The following is an 11,327-nucleotide window of genomic DNA, read 5'->3' as shown; positions in this document are numbered from 1 at the left end:
GCCTTCCCCTCGCGGGGCATCCTGGGGCATGTAGTTCTGCGCCGACGGACCGCACATGGTGGGGGCGGGAAAGTTGGTCTCGGAGAACTACAGTCGCCCCGGGGGCGCCTGACCCACTCCTTTGCAGTGCATTCTGGGGAATGTGGTTCGCTGAGGCTCCCGGGTGCTCTGAGGGCTGGCGGAGCCGGTTGGGAGAAACCCCCCCGTCCGGCGAGGAAGCGTTTAGTTTAATTGTGACTTCCGCGGTGCAGGCTCGGGGCCTCGGAGGGTGAGCTCTGGAAGGGGCCAGCTGCTGGCAGGGCTGCTTGTCCCGGTGGGTCTCATGTCAGACCGCTGTTAGGTTCCCCTTCCTGGGCTCCTCTGAGTGCTGAGGGTCGAGGAAGATGGTGTTTCCCTTTGCCCAGGGATCCAGAGCACGGCAGTCGTGGGTAGGGTCCTCTGGTCACCGAACAGTTTCCGGAGATGGGTGCTTGTTGTGAGGACCCTGCTGAGATCTGGAGGTGGTGGTGGTTTGCTGGTTGCTAGGGGAACCTTTGGGCTTGTGATGCTGGTGGGGTAGTTGTTAATATTGAGCTCCAGGGGACCCGGTGAAACTCTTAACCCTGCCTCAGCCTCACCGAAGTTGGAAGAGGCTTGAGAAGCCACGGGCTGAACGGCCTGGCCCAGTATTGGAATCCCCTGCACTACGTGCACTTCTGGAAGCTGAGCACCTCCTCCCTTGAGCGGTTAGACCAATCATTGTGGACAGTTTCAGTTCTCAGGAGGATAGTTCTTTCCCGGGACCGAAATGCTCTTTCCTGTCAAAACACTCAGCAGTCCTCGTGATTCGGGAATGCTTCCAGAGTACGATAGAAGCCCATCGTGTCACTTCGGGGCGCACACATCACAGTGGTTGGTTTGGATGACGCTTTAGAATCTTCCCTCTTTCTCCAGCAGAACGCGCTGCGAGCCCGTGAAGGTAGTTGGTGAGTCCGCTAGCAATGGATAAATTCGTCGTCCGCACGCCTAGAATCCAGAGTAGTCCTCAGAAGAAGGATCCTGCTGGAAAGATTTACAAGCAGGCCACTATTGAATCTCTGAAGGTGAGAGGGGATCTGGGACTAGAGAAAATGTGGAAAGGGCTGTGGTAGCAAGGCAGTGCAGAGGAGTTCTACTAGGGAAGACCTATACATTCTTTCTGCTCTGTGCTCTCTTCCCAAAGTGTTCCTGACCATATCCCTGATTCAGTTCCTCCCTTCCTCTATACAGACTTCTATTTATCAATCCGCACACGCATCTCTGTTACTCTTAATGATTATTTTGGCTGTATGCTGGCCGAGAGGACAAACCCCCTAAAATTATTAAATTTTTTTGCAAGATTTTTTTTTTTTTTTTTTGTCTATTAGGTATGTTAAAGTACCAACTATGATTCTGTGTACTCTGTACAAACTCAGTAAAAAGCTGGGTAATGATAGTCTACTGTCATGGCCTTCACAGCTATAAGCTAAGACTGGGAAATAGACTGTTTTCATAGACTCTTTGCAACCTCTGCATGTCCGATTTCTGTTAGCAAAGAAGACGCAAGGATACAGGGCAGATGACAACGAATCAATGGACATGGGTACCCAATTAATGATAAACTAAGAATTATTTCGCTAAAACAAACACACGCTTCTAATTAGTTCCCTTTGCCTTCTTAACCTTTTACATTTCTGGACTTTTCAGTTTCCTTTATGGGCTCCTCCTCCATTAGATCCCTAATATTTGTGTTCCCCAGAGCTTTGTCACATTTTATACTTTTGGCCAGGGTAGCCTTATCTATCTGAAGGCTTCCCATGTTGATGACGGCCAAACTTGTACTTCCAGCCTAGATCTCTGGCAGTGAGAGTGGGATTTGGGGCTAGAGAAGATTTGCACAGGGCCATGATAGCAAGGTGGCATTCTGAGTATTTGACTTACATATTCAGTTGGACTGCTCTTCTAGATGTGCCACAGGCTTACCGGGCCCAGATTAGAAAGCAGTACAGGAGTGTATAAACAGAAGCCCTGAGTTCTAGGATCCTCCTGTGCAACTGGGTGATCTTTAGCAAGTCATTTTCTTACCTGGGATCTCACTTTGTCCTCACCTGTAAAATATGGGGGTTGAACTTTATCAATATTCTTTCTTTTTTTAAAAAAGATCTTATTTATTTTTAAAAAAGATTTACTTATTTATTTGAGAGAGAAGGTGAGAGACAGAGCATGAATAGAGGGGTAGGGGCAGAGGAAGAGGGAAAAGCAGATTCCCTGTTGAGCAGGGAGCTGACAAGAGGCTAGATCCCAGGACCCCAGGATCATGACCTGAGCTGAAGGCAGCCACTCAACTGCCTTCCAGGCGTCCCTTTTTTAAAAGATTGTATTTATTTATTTGAGAGAGAGAGAGGGAAAGAGAGCACGAATGGGGTGGCGGGGCAGAGGGAGAGGGAAAGCAGACTCCCTTGCTGAGCAGGGAGCCCACCTCGCCCTGGACCCCGGGATCCTGATCTGAGTTAAAGGCAGACGCTTAACCAAATGAGCCACCCAGGCACCCCTATTAGTATTTCTTCAGAGAAACATTGTTATCATTTGGGGCAAGGTAATTCTTTGTTATTTGGAACTGTTCTCTGAGTTACAGAACGTTTACCATCCCAGGCCTTCAGACACTAAATGCCAACGTACATCACATTGTGATAAACAAAAATTCCCTCACGTATTTCCAGGCAGCCCTTGGTTGAGATCTACTGAGTTCTAGATGGTTCTTAAAAATTTCTCCTGGTCTTAGAATTTTGTGCATAAGCAAAATTTTCAACTGTCTCAGTTTTGTCAGAGTATTCATGGAGCTATATAGAACAGTGACTTGCAATGACAGATGGTGGTGGGCAGGATTGTGATATCAAACTGGAAGAAAAAGAGGAGGGTAGTAATTGAATTACTCATACACTCAAAAACAAACACCCAGATTCTAATATACTTCCACCTGCCACTTCTCTCCTCTGAGTCCCTGCTTATACCCAGTTGAGAGTCCCTGCATAAAGATGAGAATATTTTATGTGAAGATTATGGAATCAGAATAAGCAATAGGCATAGGGAGAATAACATTCTCCTTAAATACAGTAGATTTTTCTCCCAAACCTGTTCTTTATTCTCCTGTATTTATTTTTATTTACTTATTAATATAATTTTTTTAAAAGAGAACACATGCGTGCATGCAGGGAGGGGCAGAGGGAGAGGAAGAAGAAGAGAGGGAATCTTAAGCAGGCTCCATGCTCAGTACAGAGATTATACCTGAAATCAAGTGTCGGACACTTTACCGACTGAGCCACCTACATGTCCCCTCCTGTAACTACTTTTAAATCTATATACCAAGTAACTGGGACTAGAAACAAACCATTCTTAACTGTTTTATTTCTTACATCCAATTTTCAATTTTGCCTCCTAAATATCCTCCTTGTCCTTACATCTCCCACTTTAAATTTTAAAATCTCTCATCTAGGGATCCCTGGGTGGCTCAGCGGTTGAACGTCTGTCTGCCTTTGGCTCAGGGCGTGATCCCGGACTTCCGGGATCGCGTCCCACGTCGGGCTCCCTGTGAGGAGCCTGCTTGTCCCTCTGCCTATGTCTCTGCCTTCTCTGTGTCTCTCATGAATAAATAGATCATAAAAAAAAAAAAATCTCTCATCTAGAACAGTGCCACGGTCTGTTAACATGTCTTCCTGCCTTTGACATCCTCTCTCATTCTCCCTTCCACACTTAACCCAGAGAAATAAAAAAGAAAATCTCCTCAGGTCACTTCCCTGCCTAATCCTTCAGTGGTTTCTCATTACCTATCAATTGAAGACACTTCTTTACATGACACCCAAGGACCTCTGGGACTTGGTATCGGCTTGCCTCATCCCCTGCTGCTCTTCTTTTTTTTTTTTTTTTTTTTTACAAGAGAACAAATCTACACCTTTATTTATTTAGTTTTCAGTAAGTTTAAATGCTTGAGGGGTACAGTATCACGCGGATTCTGTGGCCAGTGGCTTTCGCAGAAAGGTTGCTTCGGAATTTGGCACGAACCATGCCGCTGTTTCCATGAGCACGAGTTACTTTTCCCCAGATTACTCTGATTTTGTTTAGTTTGCCACCAGGAGTTACTGTGTTGTTCTTTGCTTTGTACACATAAGCACATCGCTTGCCGAGATAGAATTCTGTTTCATCTCGAGCATAAACACTTCGATCTTAAGTAGAGCTGTGTGCTCCCTCTGGTTCTGGAGACCCTGTTTATAGCCGGCAAAAATGGCCTTGGACCAAAGCCTTCCAGACATAGTCGTCGCTTTAGGAGTCCTATTCCCAGCAGGCCGCACTCAATTGGCACCCAAAGTTCAGGAACAGGAGCACTCCTCACCTCCACAAGCTCCAAGATGGCCACTCTTCTTGTTTACATTCTGTCCCACTCACAATTTCCCAGAGATGGTGTGCTGTTTCATGCCTCTGTGCCTTTGCATATGCTGTTCTCTTCGCCTGGAATGACCTTACTCTTTCTTGTCTTGGAGGCAACATAGTGTGGTGATTAAAACATAGACTCTGGAGCCAAACTGCCTATGTTTAAATCCAGCCACGCCACTTATTATTTGTGTGACCTTGGGTAAGTTATTTAACCTCTCTGTGTCTTTCTTTATCTATAAAATGGAATTAATGATAATATCTATTTTATAACTTAGTTATGAAGTTTGAGTGAGTTAATATATGTAAAGTGCTTGGGACAGAACCTGGCACATACTAAGTAATGTGCAAGTGTTTGCTGTTATCATAAAATCATGACTTACTATTTGTCCCCCATGACCTAGTTAGAGAGTCTTCTCTACTGTGAGGCCTTTCCTGATCACCCTTCTGTCCCCCAGACAGAAAGTCAATCTAATCACTCCCTTCTCTAAGCCATCCCTGTATCTTAAACATGCCCCTGTCATTGCCCTTATTTGTGCTATATTGTGTTTTTTTTAAATGCTGTACCCTACTACACTCTGAGATTCTTGAAAGACTTGTGTCTTACTGATTCTTGTGTCCCTAGTACTTGGCACAGGGTTTGGTACGTAGAGGATCACAGTGAATTTTTCTGAATGACCAAATGAACTAAAACTCTGAAAACATTGGCATGGCATAGGAGACCCTTCCTGTTCTGCCCCTGTAAACCTCATCCCTTATTGTTCCCTTTTCTAGGAATGCGTTAAGTCTCCAGGGATTTGACTTGATGCTGGTCCCTTTTCCTGGAAAACCTTTTTCTTTTTACAGAGACTACTCATTTGTGAACCCACTCAAGTGTGACTTTCCCTGTGAATCCTAGATTATAAATTTCATGAGTGCAGGGACCTTGGGAATTTTATTTACTTCTGTATCCTTGGACCTATCAGTGCTTGGCACATATTAAGTGGTCAATACATATTTGTTAAATAAATGAATGTTGAAGTGCTTTCTAGGTCCTTTGGGGGGAATTAATCCTTCCCTCTTCAATACTGTCTGAGTACTTCGTTCAAATATCTCTCATAGTACTTGCCTTACTGTATTGTAATTATTAGATTACCTGTACTTTGCCCCAGTCTACCATAAACTCCTGAGGACTGGGACCACAGTATCTAAGGTTCTGATTCTGCTCCAAGGCCTAAGGCAGTGCCTGCTACATTGTAGGTAAGAATTTATTGAATAAACAATAATCATTCTTATTTGGGGATGTCCTTTCAGGGTCTGGATAGTAAACTATTTAACAAATATTATTGCAAAACAACTTTATGCCACACTATGCTAGATACTCCAGGGAACATAAAAGAAATTTAAGATGAAAGTATGAGTCCTCATGGGACTTCGTATTAGGGGATAATATTATAAGAAATTAAGAAGTAACGATAGAAAATCATATGTGGTCCATTACAGAATTGTTGTTTAGTTGGTAAGGGTTAAGAGTTCAAAGGAAAAGCTCAGTGTCGTTTTTAGTGCTCAGAGCACCTTTAAGGGTTGAAAAGATTTGCCTAGGTAGAGGGGAGTAGTGACCTATAACCACTCAATAAGTGGTGCTTGCTGTTCTCTTTCCTTTGTGCATGCATATGTGCTTACTTTATCCATACACAATGACAAAAACAAGTTGAGTTAAATTTGAACTCTAGAAAGTTAGATCTACCAAGTAACTTAGTCCCACATACCAGCATCACATTTAAATATCAAGAATCTGTTGAATGTTCAAGCCTCAGTTTCTCCTTAGTAACATCAGAAATAAGTATATCTAACGTGCAGGGTTATTATGAGAGCTAAATAGATAAGTGCATATTGAAAGAGCTAAGCATTGTGCCTGGCATGTAGTAAAACTGATCAATAATTTCCTCTTTTTGTGTGTGGAAAAGGAGAGGCTTGTGTAGTAAAACTAGAGCTGGGACTGGTGATGATGAGAGCGATAGTAATAATTACTGCCAGTGTTTACTGATCCCATTTCTATGGGCCAGGAATTGTGCTAAGTGCTTTATATATATTAACTCTTTAAATTCTAGTAACAACTCTGTGAAATGGATGCTTTTATCATTTGTATTTTACAGATGAAGAATCTAAGGCACAGAGATTAAATAGCTTGCCCACGGTCATGCAGCCTTAAATGGCAGAGCTGGAATTTGAACTAGACAGTTTGGTTCTACTGTCTGCCCCCTATAGGGTGAACTAAGAAAGTGGAGGTTTCTGAATGTCAAGCAGAGAAGGTATAAAAATCTTGGAACACTAGGAACATTGTACTTCTGTTATTGATGTATTACAAGTAATTTTGCCATAGTCTTACCACATTCAATAAAAGTGATACCCAGTAGAGTTTGTGTAGTATACATTTGGATGGTAAAGGTTAATTTGGTTAATTTCTTCTTACTCCCTTAAAGGAAAATGATTTCTTCTGTTGGTTGCAATAGGAGTTTTATTATTATTATTATTATTATTATTATTATTATTAAAAGGTTCAAGGATATACTAATTCTTTTAGGTTCAGCACTTTAGAATGCTCTGTAAACCTTTGCTCCTTTTGTAGGATTGAGCAGCCAGTAGATTGTCCTCTGCCCCGCTTAGTGGGATGGTTTCCATCTTATCGCTTATGAGTGAATCATTTTCCCTAATTGGTTTTGTCAAACTTGATGTTTCATCCATCCACAACTGTAAGACAGACGGTGTAAGAGACAGCTCATATTCTTTCTAGTGATAACCTTTCCACAACGTGTAGCTTCCCCTTTCATATCTTGTGTCCACTTCCCTTGTGCCTCTAAATATATCAGATAACAACTTGAAATACCTGTTTTGGGGGATGCCTGGGTGGCTCAGCGGTTTAGAGCCTGTCTTTGGCCCGGGCATGACCCTGGAGACCCAGGATCGAGTCCCACATCAGGCTCCCTGCATGGAGCCTGCTTTTCCCTCTGCCTGTGTCTCTGCCCCTCCCTCTCTCTCTCTCTCTCTCTCTCTCTCTCTCTCTCTTTGTGTGTGTGTGTGTGTGTCTGTCATGAATAAATAAATAAAATCTTAAAAAAAGAAATACTTGTTTTGGGACCCATATTTGGACAGAAATAAGGAAACATTCTTAGGTATATATGGAATTCTTCTGTTCTGGAATTGACTGCAGATTTTTGTATTTCTGACCTAAAATTTCATGTCTGAAAACTATACTGGACTTTTGTCTTTGCAATAGAGATGACTTTGTTCAATTATACCTACTGTGCACAGGGGATAGAGAGACAAATAAATTGTTCCAACCCTCAAATTACTCACAGATGGGAAGACAGCCTTATAAATAAGTATGTACATAAATTGCTGATACTGTGATAAAAATGTGTCCACACACACACAAAAAATGTGTCCGTATTACAAAGAACCAATAGGGAGTGTGATCAGATTTGGTAGGAAAGAGTTAAGAAAGGCCTCATAGAAGAGGAGATGCTTGAAAAGAGTCTTAAAATATAAATAGGTGTTTATCATATGGTTGAGGCAAAAAGAGCATTCCAGGCAGAGGGTGTGAAACACTGCAGTTCATTTAGGCAGCTTCAAATAGTTTGCCATACCTGGAGCAAATTATGAGGCTGAAAAAGATGTCAGGAGCCAAGTCATGTAAGGCCTTTTATGCCAGGTTAAATAAAGAGTTTGGGCTTCTATAGTTCCATGCACTGGAATGGTCTGATGTGGAATCCCTAACCTCATTCCACCCCTGTAGAAATGCTGGATAAAAAGTCTCTAATACAGAGCTGAGCTTGAAAGCAAGAAAGAGAAATCCTCAGATGCCAGGAAGACAGAGGAAATTCAAACCCTGAGCTTTAAGTGGGAGCTGAAGCTAAGCAGTTTGATGAAACCAGCTATAATGCTTGGGGTGTGAAGCTTTAGGGCCAGTATGGGAACTGCAGATAAGGCCTCAGGCTAATAATTCTCACATGAAGCTGGGAGCCAAAACAGGTCTACCATGTTTGTGAAAATGAACTAGAAAAATTCCATCCACTAGTCCAAGGAAATAGCATGAAGACTGTGATCTTCTCAGAGGTTTGGATGGAAAAAGAATTGACTACAATAAATTTGAACCCAACACTTATTACTATGCATAGTTTTAAATTTACACTCTTGGCAAAACTGAAAATATTAGCATAAAAATTGGTATAGACCAGAGAAATCCAGAGGCTTTGGCCAAGGCAAATGTGAAATTACCCCGTTAAAACATCTCACAATCTAGGGCACCAGACTCCCATAGAAAATAGTCTCCATTGAAGATGAACTTATGGCCAAAATTACAAACTCTCCAAGAAAGGTAATTTCCTAGAGAGAGATGAACAAACAGATAAATAATAGCATTTCTACCCCCAAGAAATGATGAAAATAGTACAACCTCAAAGAAATCTTTTTGTGAATTTTCACAGAAATGAAGAAATTAGAAATTATAAGAAAGAACAGGATAGTATGAAAAGAAAATGGGCAGATTTTGAGGAAAACATTAAGTCATTCAATGAAAAAATTATTTGTTGATGCAGAAACACATTGCACAGGTTAAAAGAAGACTATAGCTACAGAGAGAAATGGAGGATTAGAAGCTTGATCTGAGAAAATAACTTAGAATGCATCACAGAAAAATAGAGAAAAATATGAAAGAACAGTTAAGGTACACAAAGAACAGACAAGTCGTTTATATTTCTGATAGGGTTCTACAATGGAGGCTTATGAGGAGGATCCTGATACAGATTTCACTGAGCATACATCTTAACAATTGTAAGGGGGAACACTAAAATGATAGCAATAGAATGTATAATTTCCAAACCATAAAGAAAAACTAGATCAAAGAAAAATTAAACTGTTAAAATCAAAGATATAAAAAAAGCAAAAAGGAAGTGTATCCAGTTATATCAGTAATCATAATAAATTACAAATGGATTAGCCATGCCTGTTAAAAGATAGAGATTCTCAGATTGGATGGGGATGGAGGCAAAATAAAGCCACCATAGGCTATTTAAAGCATAACGACCCAGAAAAGTTAAAAGTCAAGGGATGGAAGACAATATTGAATACATCATAGGCAGGAAATCATCCAAGCAGTGTTTATAATAGAAAAAATATTGGGTGGGGGGGACTCTAAATATCCATTAGGGGAATAAATTTTAAGATTCTAAGATATTTGTATATAAAAATAACAGGATACTATTCATTACTATTAAATGGATCAACTGGATTTATGTATATCAGTATGAATGAATGAAGAAAATATAAGGAGTGAAAAAAGCCTTTTGCAGAATATTATATTTACACTTTACACCTTCCTGTTGAAAATATCCCCTCACCTGGTTTCATTTATTTTGCATTACTTGATACTAATAATACTGCTTTATACTGTAGCAGATCATAACAAAGGACTTGTCTCATTTTTGACTAAAGCACCTAAAGGCCGAGAACAAAGCAGAGTGTTCCCAAATGAGATTCTAGACTATGCAGAACTTGCGAAAGCAGTACCTGAAAATAATTTTTGGTATCCTGAACCCATCACCTTCCCTAGACTATAAAGAAGGTTGAAGTTAAAGGAAGAAAAGAGAAAAAAAATAAAGGAAGAGGGGAAAGAGAGTTCCTTTGGATAAAGTGGGAGGGCCTGTGGTATTTTCACTTGAGGAACTTAACCTCTGTTCCTGGAGCTGGTGAACACAGAGAGCAGACCTGTGCCTGGGAAAGTCTAAAGACAGAGAAAGTGGCTGCATGGAAAAGCTGTTAACCCTTAGAATTCTTCAGGGCAAAGATGTAGGCACAGCAGAAAAAAATGCTGGCTGGCCTAGAGTAGAATTAAAGGACTTGGGTTTACAAGGATCCTTGGAAGGACAGTGGTACCCCTACAGGGAGTCTGTGTAAAGTGGTTTGCCAAAAACTGGGGACTTGTAAGTGGCTGGCTGGAAGAGGCATTGCCAGCATTACCAGAACTGCAGGTGAGGGAGGTCTCAACAGTAGGAGTTCTCCAAGGAACTACAGACCCTTCTCGTATGAGAAAGAGTCAGCCTTCCATATCTGTCAGTCTAGAGAGCACACAAAAACCTGATTAGTATAGTATCACAAAAGAAGGGAAGGCTTTTCCTGTCCCTTCTCCTTTTCCCAGCTTCTAACTTGGAAAGGTCAGAGGTCAAAGCAAACAAGCAAGGGAGGAAGGGAAGCAGGGATGGGGAGAGATCTCCCACTGACATCTCTACCAGGGAAGGGAATTGAGACTTTTTTTTTAGTTGGTTTGTATTGAACTATGACCTGCATATAGAAAAGTGGACAAATAATGAGTGTACATCTTGACAGATTTTCACAAAGCTAACATACCTATGTCACCACTATCCAGTTCAAGAAACAGAACATTACCAGAATCCCAGAAGCCCTCTGCCCCTCTTCCTTTCCCTAACTGGCTGACCTCCCCTAGGGTAGTAACCATGGAAGATAAGATTTTTTTAAATTATAAATTAATTTATAAAGGTAATTATAAAAGTACCTTTGTCATTTAGTCTTTCAGTTTAATTTTCTTAAATTCTTAGTCGAAATAATTTCGGAACTACAGAATGGTTGCAAGAGTACAAACAACTTCCCCATCCCCTTCACCCAGATTCCTTAATTGTTTATATTTTACCCTTAATGCAAAGATGCATATCAACTTTAAGGTGGTGATTTCTTTTAGATACAAGAGAGGAATGAGTTTAGTGAAGGATGCCAGGAGACAAACTTCAGAATGTTTCATTATTCTATTATGCAAAATGTTAACTTTTTTCCCTATTATAAACAGTTACTCTGTACCTTTTTATGTGTTTGAAGGTTTTTAAATTTTTTCAAACAAAGTTTGAATTTTTATC

General features: G+C 41.0%; 1 protein-coding gene and 1 pseudogene across 6 annotated transcripts in view; one reads left to right on the top strand and one right to left on the bottom strand.

Moving 5' to 3' along the window:
• The window catches only part of TCEANC2 (transcription elongation factor A N-terminal and central domain containing 2), a 36,448-nt gene that overhangs the window by 794 nt on the left and 24,327 nt on the right, over nt 1-11,327 (top strand). Inside the window, exons 1-2 of one of the 6 annotated variants that reach the window (XM_025427704.3) lie at nt 55-313; nt 937-1,082. In XM_025427704.3, coding sequence (XP_025283489.1) covers nt 981-1,082 — 102 coding nt within the window. In that variant the 5' untranslated portion in view covers nt 55-313; nt 937-980. Of the gene's footprint in view, nt 1-54; nt 314-933; nt 1,083-11,327 lie in introns of those variants that run through there. The other 5 variants (XM_025427706.3, XM_025427705.3, XM_025427703.3 and 2 more) reach the window with 5 other exon arrangements.
• LOC112647064 (60S ribosomal protein L35a-like) lies at nt 3,968-4,355 on the bottom strand (annotated as a pseudogene).

Source organism: Canis lupus, chromosome 5, assembly GCF_003254725.2.
Source record: "Canis lupus dingo isolate Sandy chromosome 5, ASM325472v2, whole genome shotgun sequence".
In the NCBI taxonomy this organism is placed as follows: domain Eukaryota; kingdom Metazoa; phylum Chordata; class Mammalia; order Carnivora; family Canidae; genus Canis; species Canis lupus.
The sequence above is the reverse complement of the archived record's forward strand: the minus strand, read 5'-3'. Positions and strand labels throughout refer to the sequence as shown.